General features: G+C 37.6%; 1 protein-coding gene across 1 annotated transcript; it reads left to right on the forward strand.

The window, feature by feature from the left end:
- Positions 1-1,210: 1,210 nt before the first annotated feature.
- LOC142340566 (uncharacterized) lies at positions 1,211-3,840 on the forward strand. Its single transcript, XM_075391224.1, has one exon. The coding sequence runs from the start codon at positions 1,240-1,242 to the stop codon at positions 3,307-3,309; it is 2,070 nt and encodes a 689-aa protein (XP_075247339.1). The 5' UTR covers positions 1,211-1,239; the 3' UTR covers positions 3,310-3,840.
- The last annotated feature ends 14,841 nt before the right edge of the window (positions 3,841-18,681 follow it).

Consider the following 18,681-nt stretch of genomic DNA (forward strand, 5'->3'; position numbering starts at 1 on the left):
ACTGTAGTTGTTGGAATAGGAATAGTTAAAAACAATCAAACCAGTCTAAGTATATAGGTATTATAATTGACAGTCACCTTTGTTTCCAAATTTTTTCAAAAACAAGCGAAAAGAGTTGAGAAAAAGATTACTGTTGGTATCAAAACTTTTGAAACTGTACAATGTGGATCTCCCACCGCAGTATTACTCATGCTTTTTTACGCATTTCTCATTAGTCATTGAAAGTAATCCGCTTTATGTCCCTTCAAATGCGTTCAACTTTGGTGCTTTCGTTGGAGAAGCAGATGAATTGGGCTTTGAAGTTTACCTTCGTGGACCTATATTCGGGAACATTGAATCCGCAATCAAATTTCGGCTTGCAATGCAGACATGTACAATTATGCGGCAGAGAACTTAAAATCTCGTAATTCGTAGTTGTATCAAGTCAAATGAATTAAGAAAACGGAAAAATATAATCGCTCTAAGACAGCTCATTGAATTGAAAATTTTAACGTACTACTTACAATACATTAGGAATATGAAAAGAGCCTTTCCACCACAGCTTAAATTTCTACGGTGAGCTATAGAATTAACAAGAGCACTAACCGAATAATTTTTGTAGGGAATATTCCATCTGTTTCTTCCTCTAAATCATTCTGTAATCATGTTGTTGTTGTTGTTGTTGGGGATTTACAGTTTTCACAGGGGATTTTCGTCCCAGTCGTCGTCTTAGAAAATTGTCCTATTATTTCTGCAGATCTGACAGTCACAGCATAGATGTTATTTTCATCGAATCGCTCGTTTACAAACTTCCACATGAAATTTAAAACTCGATTTTTAAGGCCTTTTTTCGTATTAAATTCAATGTATTTTTCTATTCGATTGTATTTTTCTATTGTATTTTTCATGTATCGTTGAAGTGGAACTCACTATCATTGTACCTGCGAGATACAGGTGTAAGTTTAGTTATTCAAAAATCGATTAAAAAATTTTTTGATGGGCGAGTCAACAGCAGCTCATATCCAACAAGCTAGTACATGGCGTGATTTTCGCTTTAAGTGACCTGTGACCAGTTAAACTTCAATAGAAACTATTTGTGTTTCCGCATAAATAATTTACACTTGTATATTTATTGACAGCTATTCCTATAGAATAATGGTGTTCTCTCTCAGCTTAATGGTTTTAGCTCTATTGTATTAACGGAGTAAACATTACGTTATATTTCAGATCGTTTATCTGGGATTAATAAGGCTGCCAGAAATGCCCAGTGGTATCTCATCGGCTTCCGCCAAACGGAAACAGGATGAAAAACACTACAATCTCTTGAAAGAGCTGTTAGCTCAGGACTGCAACAAGAAGTGTTTTGACTGTGGACAACGAGGACCTGTGTATGTAAATATGACTATTGGAGCATTTGTGTGCACTGCATGCAGCGGCCTTCTGAGAGGAATGAGTACCCCGCATAGAGTCAAATCTGTATCAATGGCCTCGTTTACACCTGAAGAAATGGAATTCATACAGAAACATGGAAATGACGCGTGTTATTGTATTTGGATGGGTAGGTATGAAGCTAAATATGGAACGGATGCGTTTCCTGAGTCGAAAGAAGAGCATAAACTGCGCGACTTCCTTCACAAAAAATATGAACAGAAAGTTTGGTATGTATCAGAAGCAAAAGCTCTGGCAGAGTATGAGGAAGTGCGTAAAAAGCGCGAAGCTGCTACAGTTAAAGAAGCATCTACAAAGACAGTAAGCAAGACGCCTGTCCCAGTACCCTTGTCATCTCGCGATCCAAAAACTGGGAATAAAGTATCAATTGAGATATCAAAGCCTGCGCCTCCGGTGTCGAAGCCAGTTGACTCCAAGTCATCGAATCCATCCAACAATCAGAATGACTTGGACATGATTTTAGGCGGTACATCATCTCCAAACAGCACCATGAGTTCTGGTGCCCCTAATACGGCTGGTAATACGGCACCTACTCCAACGCATAATGATCCATTTGCATCCAGCTCTGTCAGCCCAAACAGTGGTGGTTTTGATCTGTTTGCTAGTTTCTCTTCCGCCTCGAATCAGACTGATCCCCCCGGGACACTTCCGACCGGGCTTTCAGTTTTTGCGGAAACGACACCAGCGCAAAACGCCCAACACAGCGCTTTTAACGCTGACTTCAGTCAAATGAGTTTAAATCCTCAACCCGTCACGAAAATCTCAACTTCACCCGCACAACAGCCTTCTGGTACACAGCTTCCTGCGGCTAAGCCTCAACTGCAACAAGCTTCAGTCGATAAATATGCTGTTTTAGCGTCATTGGATGAAGAGATCAAAAGCAGCTCAAACAAATTGTCATGGTCAGATCAAATGACAACTGCATCAGTGGGCGACGGAGCAGGAAATTTTGGCATGTCCAACAATTCAACGGGGTATTCAAATAATTTCTGGAGTGGAAATCAAAGTGCTAATGGTTTCTCACCGAGAGCGCCCAATTCAATGGGACAACAAATACCAAACGGTCATACGCAACCCAATATGGGCGCACCACCGAATACTGTTTCTGCAAATCCATTTGCTTCTGGGTCGGCGAACCCTTTTGCTGATCCAAAATGGAACCAATTTCCACACACTCAAAGTACATTTCCGAGTACCAACGTGGGCATGGGACCTAATTTTACGGCACCCGCAACTAATAACGCTTTTGGTAATTTTCAAAACCCAAATAGTGGGTTTGTAAGCAGTGGAGGAGTAGCCAATGGTTTTGGGCAATCACCTCAAAGTCAGCATACAATGCAATATCCTTATCAAAACATTAACTCACAACAGCAGCCTTTTGGTGGATTTAGTAATGCGAATCAACAACTTCCCAGTCTTGGCTCCCAATCACAGACACCTTTTGGTGGGTTCACGGCTTTCCCCAACTCTCCACAAGGGATGACAAACAGCCACCAGATGCCAGGTCAGGGACAATTTGGTGGAGGTGGTTTAAATATGCCCCAAATGCAGGCTATGGGGAGCGCAATGGGAGGGTTCCCTCAACAGCAACAGGCTGGTATGTGGTCGGCAACTGTAGCTCCTGGTCCAAACATGCAATCAGGTGCTCAGATGCAGTCCAACGGTTCTATGCCACCAGCAGGACCTGATCCCTTTGCCAGTTTGGCTTCTGGATTTAAATCGTCCAACTTTTCTCAATTTGGAGCGGTAACCTCCACATCAAGCTCTTCTCGTACAGCAGTGACACAATGGCCCAATCAGTCTGGCAATTTTCCTCCTCAAACTCCATTTACGGCTGCCGCGCCAGCCAGTAATATGAAAGCAAATCCGTTCATGGATTAACCTATATCACAAATATCACGTGTACTGGCAGTTATATGAAGTTGAAACCAAGTTCCTTGATGTTAATATTGATTTCGAACTCTGAAGTTCATAAAGGTCATATATGCAATTCTATCACTTCGGTTCGACATTACTCTGGTGCTGGTTTGTTTTGTATCAATTCAATATTGTCTTCCTGGCCCAATACCACCAAAATAAAGTTATCAGACAAACAATTAACTAACAGTTTTGTCAGCTATTCGTAAGCAGTTCTGTACCATACGCCGATACTTTGGTGACGGGGTTTGTAAGGTGTGCAGAAATTGTTTTCTTTTGTGACATTGGTCCAGGAAATGGGGCAATAATTATTATAAATTTTGTCTGGCTTTATTTAGTAAAGAAATGAAATGTGTATACGATAATGCTGTAAATTTTTTGATGATCAAATTTTAATTTAACTTGTTTCGTAGACAATTTTGAGCGAGAAATTAGTTTATAAAAATGTTCACAATGACCTCTTCGATTTGATGTGAATTTATTTGTTTAAAATTGTTTTTCCTGCCCAGAATGTCCTGAGTCTTTGTGTCCACTAATTTCAGAAACTCTTGATCAAAAATGTAAATTGTATTTCAGATTTTGTGAATCATAAGCGATTATTTTGGTTTTTTCCAAATTTCTCTGTTCATTTGGCTGCCAACTGTCAAGTAACCTCAAATAAGAAGAAGTTTATTTAAAATGCCTTTGACTCCCAGCAAGTTGATCATCCCTGCATCTATGGGCAAAGAGGGTGCTGAAATTCCTGTAAGTAATACTGAGCTAAAGTCATCAATATTTTTGAGGATTGCTACTATTGAAGAGTGTGCCGACGAATTATCTGATCTTTGCAGATAGTTTAGCATAGTTCTGATTGCTGTTGTGCTCGAGATGGTTAATAATTGGCCTGAAGCGAAGATGGAAGCAATTGAAAGAAAGAGAATTTATTTATCAGAATCTCAATAAATACATAAGTTAACACAGCACAAGTTTAATGAGACTCGGAAAGGATTGGTAACGGGATCGTTCGATCCTTCTTGTCCTACCCGTGGCTGTTCACGAAATATTAAAAACATAAACGCAAAAAAACTCAAAAATTAAAAAAATATATATTTTCAAAAATCTCGCAAATTAAATGTCTATCTTTCCAGGTAAGCTTTTTGATACCATGGACTTAAGAGGCATTGATTGCTTATCCATTCTAAAGTATGAAGAGCGAGAGAGAAATTTTTTTAAATAAGTATAATCATGTGTCTTTGCGCAGGTTTTTGCTTGAACGTTATATTTTACAATGTTCTAGCTTGACCGTTATGTTCTATAATGTAACAAAACGGTCACTAAAGTTATGTGACTTTTCGTCGAAAGAAATGGAATGAAGATTAAAACTCCAGGTCATTAAGCCGGAGGTTTTTATTAACCGAGGACGCAGAATTTTGTTTGAGTTGCAATTCGGTAGATCCCACCGCGACTTTGCGTTTTAATTACTATCGAACGAAAGTATCATTTTCTTGATCGAATGTATCATTTTTTTAGTACTGTATGTGCTTCTACAACTTTTTTGTATGAGATTTTAGACTTTTCAAGTGACTTATCACATTTTCAATGATCTGAATTGCTCTCATTCACAGTTTGAAGCAGCTGCTTTTCAATGACCTAAATTGCTCTCTCATTCACAGTTTGAAGCAGCTGAACTCACGTGACGTTTTACTGAACTTCAAATGCAAAGCGGCCCAAAATTGGATTCATTTTTCACTTCAAGGTCTCTAATGCACTACTATATGAGCCCTAAAAAAATCATCGGAACCACCCTAGCCTCGAATAAAATCCCCTACTTAATCTGGAATGTTTCTTGGTCCCTTTTTCATAGCCGCAAAGCGATAGCTGAGGATATTAATGGCCTTCTGTTTTTTTTTATTTCGTCATCAGGATTTTTGTTACGACCATATGACGTCACAATCACTTCAAATCTACTTTGAATTGCACTCAAACGAAATTTGTAGCAATTATATTAGTCTTGTTGGTCTCTTTCTAATTCTGTTGGTCTCTTTGCTTGACCGATTATTCGTCCGACTCATTATTCGACTTTTCGTCCTCAAAAACGGGATAACAGATAGCGCCCAGTGGGCATTAAGTGCTCTTAGAGCCTTTCAGCTCCAACTGTTTTGAAGATTTATACTTATGGTGTCAAGAGCGGTTTTTAGAGGTTGAAGACAACCCATTGTTGACCCCCCCCCCACTAAGCCCCCACCCCCACCGCGCTGTTGCCCCCCATCCAAAGACCCCCTCACACTGTTGACCTGGCCCCACCCCCACTGTTGCCCCCACTACTCTGTCCACTTCCGTTGCACCCCCACCCCCTTACGCGCTCGCTGCGCTCATCTCACGATCAAAGTTTTCAACAATTTTAAAGTGTGTTCTTAACGTTCTTTTCTCCTAAGCAGAGCATTTCATTCCACAATTTCCTTTGAGTACATTTAACACTTCAATGTTCACGTAGCTCAACGATTGCAATTTGGAATATTTTTTAGTGCTCAGATAGGTTTCTCGGGTACTGTTTATGTACAGTTTGAGTGACTCATACTGGACTAATCGCGTATTTTTTTGTTGAACTGTTTCTTTAATCAGTTTCTTATGCATAAGGTTTTCAAGCAACTAAATAATAAGTTTTGTTGCTGCCTGAAGATTTTCAAACGCCGTGGACCAGTAACGAAATCATGGAGATCTATTACAGTTTGCCCAAATAATATCAGAACTTAAATTCATTCAGTTAGGTAAATACAAGAATTGTTTCAATGTATCAGGTTTATCAAAAATGCTTAGATTTTTTTGAGGATCATAATAGTGAAATGCAGTGTTCGTCGACTAGGTCTTCAAATCGCCATTTTTGTCCACTAATGTTTATTTAATTGCTCTAAAACGAAGTTTGTAGCAATTATGTTAGTCCGGTCGATCTTTTTTAATGCGATTTTTTGTTTGGCCGGTTTTTCGTCTGACGCTTTTGACTTTTCGTCCTCAAAAACGGGATAATTAGGTAGTGCCCAGTGGGCATTAAGTGCTCTTAGAGCCTTTCAGCTTTTTTTCAGCTCCAACTGTTTTGGAGACCTATACTTATGGTGTGAAGAGCAGTTTTAGAGGTTGAAGACAACCCATTGTTGACCCCCCAATAATCCCCCACCCCCACCGCGCTGTTGCCCCCCCCCCCCATACAAAGGCCACCTCACACTGTTGACCTGCCGCCACTCCCATTGTTACCCCCACTCCTCTGTCCACTTCCGTTGCACCCCACACCCCCTCGCGCTCGCTGCGCTCATCTCACGCCCCTGTAATTAAGCTAAAGGTAGCGTCAGTATACAATGGCTGGCTACTGACAAAGCCAACTGATCGCCAGTTATTTGAGAGCAATTCGCCCGGCGTTAGTTGGTTATGTTTTGCTCATTCGTTCATGCTGATTCAAGTGAATTGCGTGCGTGACGTCATTTTTCACTCTTAGTGGAAAGTGTTTTTTGTTCATTCGTGTGATGAATTTTTTGGTCTAACGTGTCTTACCTCACTCTCCAAAAAATGACTACCGCACTCTGAAATTGACTTTTCTGTACTTTAATTCAGAGATAAGGTCAAGTGAATCTAATTGAAAGGTATTTGAAGGCAGCCAATAGATTATTAATCAAAATATATGTCAGCATTTTAAAAGTTTTTTTGTTCTTTTTCGCTTACTATCTTTTTGAAACTGAAGATCTACAAAGCTGTTGCGGCTATCTTCTGGCAATCTGCCAGCTATATATCAATGTAATTCTGTTTTGGTCAAAGTTTTCAACAATATTAAAGTGTCTTCTTAACGTTCTTTTCTCCTAAGCAGAGCATTTCATTCCACAATTTCATTTGAGTACATTTAATACTTCATTGTTCACGTAGCTCAACGATTGCAATTTGGAATATTTTTTATGCTCAAATAGGTTTCTCGGGTACTGTTTATGTACAGTTTGAGTGACTCATACTGGACTAATCGCGTATTTTTTTGTTGAGCTCTGTTTCTTTAATCAGTTTCTTATGCATAAGATTCTAGATATCGCAATTTTTAAAAATAGTTAAAATGATAAAATGTATATGATAATCAATGAAAAAGGAATCAGATTAGGCGCTGCAAACCAACTTAATAATTAGTTTTGTTGTTGCTATAACATTTTCAAATGGCGTGATCAGGTAACGAAATCATGGAGATCTATTACAGTTTGCTCAAATAATATCAGAACTTAAATTCATTCAGATAGTTAAATACAAGAATTGTTTACAATGTATCAGGTTTATAAAAATGCTTAGATTTTTTTGGATCATAGTAGTGAAATGCAGTGTTCGTCAACTATGTCTTCAAATTGCCATTTTTGTCCACTAATGTTTATTTAATTGCTCTAAAACGAAGTTTGTAGCAATTATGTTAGTCCGGTCGATCTTTTTTAATGCGATTTTTTGTTTGGCCGGTTTTTGGTCTGACGCTTTTGACTTTTCGTCCTCAAAAACGGGATAATTAGGTAGTGCCCAGTGGGCATTAAGTGCTCTTAGAGCCTTTCAGCTTTTTTCAGCTCCAACTGTTTTGGAGACCTATACTTATGGTGTGAAGAGCAGTTTTTAGAGGTTGAAGACAACCCATTGTTGACCCCCCACTAATCCCCCACCCCCACCGCGCTGTTGCCCCCCATACAAAGGCCACCTCACACTTTTGACCTGCCGCCACTCCCATTGTTACCCCCACTCCTCTGTCCACTTCCGTTGCACCCCACACCCCCTCACGCGCTCGCTGCGCTCATCTCACGCCCCTGTAATTAAGCTAAAGGTAGCGTCAGTAAACCATGGCTGGCTACTGACAAAGCCAACTGATCGCCAGTTATTTGAGAGCAATTCGCCCGGCGTTAGTTGGTTATGTTTTGCTCATTCGTTCATGCTGATTCAAGTGAATTGCGTGCGTGACGTCATTTTTCACTCTTAGTGGAAAGTGTTTTTTGTTCATTCGTGTGATGAATTTTTTGGTCTAACGTGACTTACCTAACTCTCCAAAAAATGACTACCGCACTCTGAAATTGACTTTTCTGTACTTTAATTCAGAGATAAGGTCAAGTGAATCTAATTGAAAGGTATTTGAAGGCAGCCAATAGATAATTAATCAAAATATATGTCAGCATTTTAAAAGTTTTTTTGTTCTATTTCGTGGACTATCTTTTTGAAACTGAAGATCTACAAAGCTGTTGCGGCTATCTTCTGGCAATCTGCCAGCTATATATCAATGTAATTCTGTTTTGGTCAAAGTTTTCAACAATATTAAAGTGTCTTCTTAACGTTCTTTTCTCCTAAGCAGAGCATTTCATTCCACAATTTCATTTGAGTACATTTAATACTTCAATGTTCACGTAGCTCAACGATTGCAATTTGGAATATTTTTTATGCTCAGATAGGTTTCTCGGGTACTGTTTATGTACAGTTTGAGTGACTCATACTGGACTAATCGCGTATTTTTTTGTTGAGCTCTGTTTCTTTAATCAGTTTCTTATGCATAAGATTCTAGATATCGCAATTTTTAAAAATAGTTAAAATGATAAAATGTATGATAATCAATGAAAAAGGAATCAGATTAGGCGCTGCAAACCAACTTAATAATTAGTTTTGTTGTTGCTTGAAGATTTTCAAATGGCGTGAACAGGTAACGAAATCATGGAGATCTATTACAGTTTGCTCAAATAATATCAGAACTTAAATTCATTCAGATAGTTAAATACAAGAATTGTTTACAATGTATCAGGTTTATAAAAATGCTTAAATTTTTTTGAGGATCATAGTAGTGAAATGCAGTGTTCGTCAACTATGTCTTCAAATTGCCATTTTTGTCCACTAATTTTTATTTAATTGCTCTAAAACGAAGTTTGTAGCAATTATGTTAGTCCGGTCGATCTTTTTTAATGCGATTTTTTGTTTGGCCGGTTTTTCGTCTGACGCTTTTGACTTTTCGTCCTCAAAAACGGGATAATTAGGTAGTGCCCAGTGGGCATTAAGTGCTCTTAGAGCCTTTCAGCTTTTTTCAGCTCCAACTGTTTTGGAGACCTATACTTATGGTGTGAAGAGCAGTTTTTAGAGGTTGAAGACAACCCATTGTTGACCCCCCACTAATCCCCCACCCCCACCGCGCTGTTGCCCCCCATACAAAGGCCACCTCACACTTTTGACCTGCCGCCACTCCCATTGTTACCCCCACTCCTCTGTCCACTTCCGTTGCACCCCACACCCCCTCACGCGCTCGCTGCGCTCATCTCACGCCCCTGTAATTAAGCTAAAGGTAGCGTCAGTAAACCATGGCTGGCTACTGACAAAGCCAACTGATCGCCAGTTATTTGAGAGCAATTCGCCCGGCGTTAATTGGTTATGTTTTGCTCATTCGTTCATGCTGATTCAAGTGAATTGCGTGCGTGACGTCATTTTTCACTCTTAGTGGAAAGTGTTTTTTGTTCATTCGTGTGATGAATTTTTTGGTCTAACGTGACTTACCTCACTCTCCAAAAAATGACTACCGCACTCTGAAATTGACTTTTCTGTACTTTAATTCAGAGATAAGGTCAAGTGAATCTAATTGAAAGGTATTTGAAGGCAGCCAATAGATTATTAATCAAAATATATGTCAGCATTTTAAAAGTTTTTTTGTTCTATTTCGTGGACTATCTTTTTGAAACTGAAGATCTACAAAGCTGTTGCGGCTATCTTCTGGCAATCTGCCAGCTATATATCAATGTAATTCTGTTTTGGTCAAAGTTTTCAACAATATTAAAGTGTCTTCTTAACGTTCTTTTCTCCTAAGCAGAGCATTTCATTCCACAATTTCATTTGAGTACATTTAATACTTCAATGTTCACGTAGCTCAACGATTGCAATTTGGAATATTTTTTATGCTCAAATAGGTTTCTCGGGTACTGTTTATGTACAGTTTGAGTGACTCATACTGGACTAATCGCGTATTTTTTTGTTGAGCTCTGTTTCTTTAATCAGTTTCTTATGCATGAGATTCTAGATATCGCAATTTTTAAAAATAGTTAAAATGATAAAATGTATGATAATCAATGAAAAAGGAATCAGATTAGGCGCTGCAAACCAACTTAATAATTAGTTTTGTTGTTGCTTGAAGATTTTCAAATGGCGTGAACAGGTAACGAAATCATGGAGATCTATTACAGTTTGCTCAAATAATATCAGAACTTAAATTCATTCAGATAGTTAAATACAAGAATTGTTTACAATGTATCAGGTTTATAAAAATGCTTAGATTTTTTTGAGGATCATAGTAGTGAAATGCAGTGTTCGTCAACTATGTCTTCAAATTGCCATTTTTGTCCACTAATGTTTATTTAATTGCTCTAAAACGAAGTTTGTAGCAATTATGTTAGTCCGGTCGATCTTTTTTAATGCGATTTTTTGTTTGGCCGGTTTTTGGTCTGACGCTTTTGACTTTTCGTCCTCAAAAACGGGATAATTAGGTAGTGCCCAGTGGGCATTAAGTGCTCTTAGAGCCTTTCAGCTTTTTTCAGCTCCAACTGTTTTGGAGACCTATACTTATGGTGTGAAGAGCAGTTTTTAGAGGTTGAAGACAACCCATTGTTGACCCCCCACTAATCCCCCACCCCCACCGCGCTGTTGCCCACCATACAAAGGCCACCTCACACTGTTGACCTGGCCCCACCTCCACTGTTGCCCCCACTACTCTGTCCACTTCCGTTGCACCCCCACCACCTTACGCGCTCGCTGCGCTCATCTCACGATCAAAGTTTTCAACAATTTTAAAGTGTTTTCTTAACGTTCTTTTCTCCTAAGCAGAGCATTTCATTCCACAATTTCCTTTGAGTACATTTAACACTTCAATGTTCACGTAGCTCAACGATTGCAATTTGGAATATTTTTTAATGCTCAGATAGGTTTCTCGGGTACTGTTTATGTACAGTTTGAGTGACTCATACTGGACTAATCGCGTATTTTTTTGTTGAACTGTTTCTTTCATCAGTTTCTTATGCATAAGGTTTTCAAGCAACTAAATAATAAGTTTTGTTGCTGCCTGAAGATTTTCAAACGCCGTGGACCAGTAACGAAATCATGGAGATCTATTACAGTTTGCCCAAATAATATCAGAACTTAAATTCATTCAGTTAGGTAAATACAAGAATTGTTTCAATGTATCAGGTTTATCAAAAATGCTTAGATTTTTTTGAGGATCATAATAGTGAAATGCAGTGTTCGTCGACTAGGTCTTCAAATCGCCATTTTTGTCCACTAATGTTTATTTAATTGCTCTAAAACGAAGTTTGTAGCAATTATGTTAGTCCGGTCGATCTTTTTTAATGCGATTTTTTGTTTGGCCGGTTTTTCGTCTGACGCTTTTGACTTTTCGTCCTCAAAAACGGGATAATTAGGTAGTGCCCAGTGGGCATTAAGTGCTCTTAGAGCCTTTCAGCTTTTTTTCAGCTCCAACTGTTTTGGAGACCTATACTTATGGTGTGAAGAGCAGTTTTAGAGGTTGAAGACAACCCATTGTTGACCCCCCCACTAAGCCCCCACCCCCACCGCGCTGTTGCCCCCCATCCAAAGACCCCCTCACACTGTTGACCTGGCCCCACCCCCACTGTTGCCCCCACTACTCTGTCCACTTCCGTTGCACCCCCCCACCCCCTCACACGCTCGCTGCGCTCATCTCACGCCGCTGCAATTAAGCTTAAGGTAGCCTCAGTAAACCATGGCTGGCTACTGACAAAGCCAACCGATCGCCAGTTGTTTGTGAGCAATTCGCCCGACGTTAGTTGGTTATGTTTTGCTCATTCGTTCATGCTGCTTCAAATGAATTGCGTGCGTGACGTCATTTTTCACTCTTAGTGGAGTGTTTTTTGTTCATTCGTGTGATGAAATTTTTTGTCTAACTTGACTTACCTCACTCTCTAAATGACTACCGCACTCTGAAAATGACTTTTCTCTACTTCAATTCAGAGATAAGGTCAAGTGAATCTAATTGAGAGGTATTTGAAAACAGCCAATAGGTTCTTAGTCCAAATATATATCAACATTTTAAAGAAGTTTTTTGTTCTTATTCGTGGACTATCTTTTCGAAACTGAAGATCTACAGAGCTGTTGCGGCTATCTTCATGCAATCTGCCAGCTATATATCAATGTAATTCTGTTTTGGTCAAAGTTTTCAATAATTTTGAAGTGTCTTCTTAACGTTCTTTTCTCCTAAGCAGAGCATTTCATTTCACAATTTCATTTGAGTACCTTTAATACTTCAATGTTCATGTTGCTCAACGATTGCAATTTGGAATATTTTTTTATGCTCAAATAGGTTTCTCGGGTACTGTTTATGTACAGTTTGAGTGACTCTTACTGGACTAATCGCGTATTTTTTTGTTGAACTGTTTCTTTAATCAGTTTCTTATGCATAAGATTTTCAAGCAACTAAATAGTAAGTTTTGTTGCTGCCTGAAGATTTTTTAAAGGCGTGAACAGGTAACGAAATTATGGAGATCTATTACAGTTTGCCCAAATAATATCAGAACTTAAATTCATTCAGTTACGTAAATACAAGAATTGTTTACAATGTATCAGGTTTATAAAAATGCTGAGTAGATTTTTTTGAGGATCATAATAGTGAAATGCAGTGTTCGTCAACTAGGTCTTCAAATCGCCTTTTTTGTCCACTATTTTCTTTTTAATTGCTCTAAAACGAAGTTTGTAGCAATTATGTTAGTCCGGTCGGTCTATTTTTAATGCGATTTTTTGGTTGAGCGGTTTTTCGTCTGACGCTTTTCACTTTTCGCCCTCAAAACCGGGATAACTAGGTAGCGCCCAGTGGGCATTAAGTGCTCTTGGAGCTTTTGTGCTTTGTTTTAGCTCCAACTATTTTGGAGACTTAAACTTATTGTGTGAAGGGCTTTTTTTAGAGGTTGAAGACAACCCTACTGTTGACCCCCCCCACTGTTGCCCCCCCTCCCGCGAGCCCACTTGCCCAATCACCCCCCCCCAGCCAAAGACCCTTCAAGTTTTTTGAAAATGTTTGGAATTTTTTGAATTATTTCAGCCCTAGCTATCAAGGAATCTTCTCAAGGGTTTCATGGGTTACTGGTCAAATTCTAGTGGTAGTGGAATGGTTTCAACATTTAAACATCACGAATTTTAGCTTTTTTTGACAAGTTGTGCAATTTTTTTAAAGGAACCTTCTCTAGGGTTTGCGAATAGGTTACTGTATAGTTCCAAAATGTAATGGAATGTTTTTCAAGATTTGAAAACCACGCATTTTAGCATTTTTTTAGTGAAACTTTTTTTTCAGTTTTTTGACATTTAGTTTCAATATTCAGATTTTTCAGCATAACAAAAAATATCCGTTAGGTTTTGATAAAAAGTTACTGCAAAAGGTTTTTTTCCATGGGTTAGTTTTCAACTTTCATCATCACAACTTTTAGCAGTTTTTTTATGCAGCTTGCAATTTTTCAAGTTTGAAATTTTTTGTCAGTTTTTAGGTTTCTCTAGCCTCAAGAGCCACATAACCTCCTCTAAGGTTTTTTTTATAGGTTTTTGCATAGATTCTTGATGTAATAGAATGTTTTTCAAGATTTTAATATCACCAATTTTTAAAAAATATTTGCAATTTTTTTCAAGTTTTTTCATCTTTTTGATTTTTATTTTTTTTCCGGCACGAGGGTCCTAGGGACCTCCTACAAGGTTTGACGATAAGCTGTAGCCTAGTTTCTAGAGTTAATGGAATAGTTATCGTTTTTTAACGTTTCCAGCCTTAACAATTTTTTGATAAAGTTTAATTTTTTTCTCAAATTTTCCGAAAATTATTTTCATGTTCCAAGTTTATGGATCTTTATGAGCCAGTGAAACTATTTAAAGCTTGAAATAGGGATACTGGATAGTCTGTTGAGACAGTGAAATGGTTTTGAAGATTTCAATATCTTGAATTTTAGCAAGATGGTTTTGAAGTTTTTAATCTTGATTTTTAGCAAGGTTTTGTTAAAATTTGCGATTGTTTTCAAAATTATTGAATATTTTTGAAATATCAGATTTTTTTATTTACTAACAAGGCTAGTAAACTAGAAGTTGCTTAGTCGAATCAAGCTAAGGCTAGCATCACTAAACCGTTGGTAGCTACTGACGAATTCAACCGCTCGCCGGTCGTTTAAGAGCAATTCGCCCGACGTAAGTCGGTTATGTTTTTAACTTTATGGCAAAATTTTGTTACATAGGCTTTATTGAAATTGTAAAGACCTTTGGGAATTATTTTTTGTCAATTTATACAATTTAGTATCTCTATAAAGTTTTGAATTTTGTTCCATTACCTTTTATAATAATACAAAACTTATGAATATATTCAGTAGAGAATATATCAATCAAGCTGCACAAACCATTATGATTCTAAATATTAGTTGTTCTTACACGCTTATGAAAACAAAAAAAAATGATTAGAAGTGGGATCGATACCTAAGTAATCAGGTTTATACAGGCAGTGAGCACTCGTGATATAGGTGTTTGGTATTTGAGATGGTATCGTTAAAATCAATTTGACGTTCAACACAGTGTCATTCAAAGTAATTATTGTTCAGAAATTATTGTTTAGAAGGTGTTCAAGTTACACTTTAGAAGCGGAAACACTTATCATCTCTATGGCTTTTTTGTATAAACTGAGAAATGATGCGTGGTAAAAATTTCCTTGTATTTTACTGCAGTTTCACTACCGGCCGCCTTGTGAGAACAATAAAATTGGAGGAGGATTATATCCTCCTTCTGTATTGTGTGAAAATTGGCATGACCTTGAAGTCAATTAGTCTCCTTTTCCTCATTCTATGTGTATGTGCGTATACCCGAATGTTTGAATGTGAACTGAATATGAGACACAAATAAACGCAGTGATGAAGCTGGTCGTCTGACTATTTTAAAGGAATTGCTAGCCCATTGAATTAATTTGATAATGACTTCCTGTTACATTTTCCCACTTTATTCTGTAAAAGGATGTAATTTGGATACCAACGGATGTGTTGAGACCTATACTCTGCTTATAATTGTAGTCTTAACCATCTATAATTGTACAATCTATAATTTTTGTCTTGGGATCTATATATGCTGTTATGTAGTTGAATATGGAGCGAGTGAGAATGTGTGTTCCATTAGTCTGTTTTGTTAGATTTGTTCATGCGAGTCGATTTAATTTTGGCTTACATGTAGCTATCCAAATAAATCCCCCCATCACTCATATAGCTAGATCTATCTTGAATGTCTCATGTTGAAGCGTCTCCGTTTGAACAGTAATGACTTATGTTTGCAATTGCATGTCAGCGAACCATTTGATCTTTGAACAGTTGGTTTTGCTTGTTTTTATATATTCGATGGGAATGCTCAGGCGTATGTTTAGTAGAACTATCGTTTCAAGATTGACGAACAAGGCCTGGCTATATTGGACTGATGAGGTTTAAGATTCAATTAAGATAAAAACGAGGTAATTAGTGTTGTGAAAGAACCAAAATTATCTTTGCGACGAGGGTTTCTAATAATAGTGGGTTTTCGATACCACAGCGGAACAGCATTAGTTCAACAGTGGCCAATGTTACCTTTTTCATGACAATAAAGGACAGCCTTGTTAGCAAATCTGAAACTTGTCGTGGTACTCGTATTGCGGTCATGATTGTCCAGGTTGTGGTCGACCCGTAGCTATGATCAAGTGAGAGCTCTTCCTTCAAGAAACTTAACGTAGGCAATTGATTGAACCAGCATTCGAAAACCTAAAAAGCATACGCCAAAACTTTCGGCTTTCACGCTAAGTGTCTCGATAATTCTCTTTTGGTTGTTTGGTCTTTTGGGTGTTTTATTTTATAAGATGCTATGCCTGTGCTTTTGCTAAGTACTAAGCTATAAGAAGAGTTATCGTTGCATTTTAATAACCTTTTTAATAAATGCTTTCGATGCGGTTTTTGCTAAGTGCTATTCCGAGTGCAAATCCGGTAAAAAAAACTGTTTTCTGCACAAATATTTTTATTGAAGTAACTGAACTGCAGCAGGCAATGATGAATAGTGAATTTTATATCTCAGAGACATGCTATAAATAATTTTAAACAACATTTTTCAACCAATCAAATGTTAGCATTGCCATAAATGTTTTCAAAGTGGAGCCGGGTTTTCTCATAGCTTATCTATGGGTATTGAAACAGATTATAAATAGTTATGGACCGCTTAATATGTGAACCAGTTTTCTAATATGGTCTTGAATAACTACGACACAATGAAGTGAAAGAACCAGATGAGATATTGTTCAAATTGGATCTCATAAGGGGTCCAGGTATTTTAGGCAATTCAAAATAGAAAGTATCAGTTTAGACTGAATTTCATTTGGTGGCTGTTAGGAAATATGACATCTGAAAATGATAAAACCGTATTGACCATGGAAGATTTTCAGCTGGGCGGTGGTCTGAACAAGACAATGGAAGCACTCCTTCGTGATGGAATCCAGGCTCTGGAAAGAGGAGCCCCAACCAAAGTGCACCAGGCAATCGAGATTGGAATGCGCGAGGAGATTGCGAGGCTGGAGAGAGAAGTAGAAGCTGCGAGTTCAAGGCTCGAAACTCTTCACCAGATGCGAAAAGACAGGGGAGATTTTGACGAAGACGAAGATAACGAGTAAACCTTTTGGTACTCAATCTATAGTCATCTGTCAAAATTCTGATGAAATTCTATTTTGCAATATTTGGTTCTGGAACAATGAGGAAACGGTATGTTTAAAGCATTGGATCATGTATTTCGAACCTATCGCATTGACTACCATTGAACTCATGCTTCAAGGTGGTCTTAAGTCATTGGGTGGCTATGAATTTTCATTAAATGGACTGCTTAATATTGATATCTGAAATTTATCTTCCTTAATTTTGTAAAATAATTTTCTAGTAGATGCTTTGAATCGCTTAGATATTTTTGATATTTAGACTGGTTTTGTATTTCGCAATTTTTTTTGAAATAAAAATCATCTCGCTTCCTTTTAATAGCCGCAAAGGAATTGATCAGGATTATAAAGTTGGTTTTTTTCACCCTGAAATACTATTGTTTGAGAGAAGTTTTGACATAAACAGGAAAAGGAAAAAAACCGTGCTGAGCAAATTTTTCCCAGTGGATGAGCTTTTGTACATCACTCTTGTTAACTCAGGGGTTCTCGGAATTTGAATTTTTTGGGGTTTTACTTATGTATTAGCTCAAAGAAAGTTCGTGTAGTTGAGCTATTTTTCAAATGGATGCTTCAAATCGAGAATCAAATATGCCTGCTAGTGACTTTTAAAGAGCTTATATCGGAAGACGTTGCGGGATTATGTTGGGTCGGTTTTCTTAGCTTTTATATTATTTAATAGCCGCCCTCATCTTCTCAGCCGGCTATTATAGCGCTCCTAAATTTTTTTAATAGCCGCCCTCATCTCAGCCGGCTATTATAGTGCTCCTATTTTTTTTACTTCGTCGAACTTTTTTTCGCTTTACCATTTTGCCGCTTTTTCGACATTTTGCGTGAAATCTTTTTGACTTCTCTAGGCTAGTTTCACTCTTCTGTCATTCTGCTCGAAGTCCTTTTAAACAGCAGCTGCTCAGAAAAGCAATTCAAAATGAAGAGAGTCAGTATAAAAAAATCAAAGTCAGAAATAGAAACGGATAAACCCATAAAGCCTATTTTTAGATGCCCGGTACTTGAACTTTGTTCTCATAAGTTTTAGTTACTATCTATAATGCTTTTTGGTGTTCATACTGGACCCTGTAGCCTTTCACTGAGAGACAGGAGTATGTTCAACTACAAAATGACATCAAAATAAATCGCACTTAAAAATGTTTTTGTACAAAAATCAATTTTTGTTGATATTTTCTTTTTTTTCAATCCCAATAGAGTTATGGGAATCAACGGCGGCTATTTTCGCGCAATCTGCCGGGGGGTATGTTTCGTTTTTTTGTAGTTTGTCATTTTTTGTTTTTTATTCTTTAATTTCTGACTTTTGGCTGCACGTCACATCAGCCAGCTTTTAAAACCATTTTAAAATGTTTGTGTTTGTCCGTTTCATCTTTTGAAATAAAGTTATCAATTGATTTATGTAGATAACGAGTTCAAATGTTAAGCGAAGAATAATGAAAAGATAGGTTTCAGCAGAATAAATAAAATTATTTTTAGTTTTTTTTTCGAAGTTTATCCATTCGTGGACATATATACCCATTTTTAAAAAATTTTCCAGGAGTCTTGTTTTTCCTGGTGAAATGAAAAGGGTTTGATAAACGAAAAACAGATACATAAACAAAGGAAAAATGACATTGAACCCCTTAATGATAGATATCTCT

This window comes from Convolutriloba macropyga, chromosome 6 (assembly GCF_964194025.1).
Source record: "Convolutriloba macropyga chromosome 6, txConMacr16.3, whole genome shotgun sequence".
Classification (NCBI taxonomy): Eukaryota; Metazoa; Xenacoelomorpha; order Acoela; family Convolutidae; genus Convolutriloba; species Convolutriloba macropyga.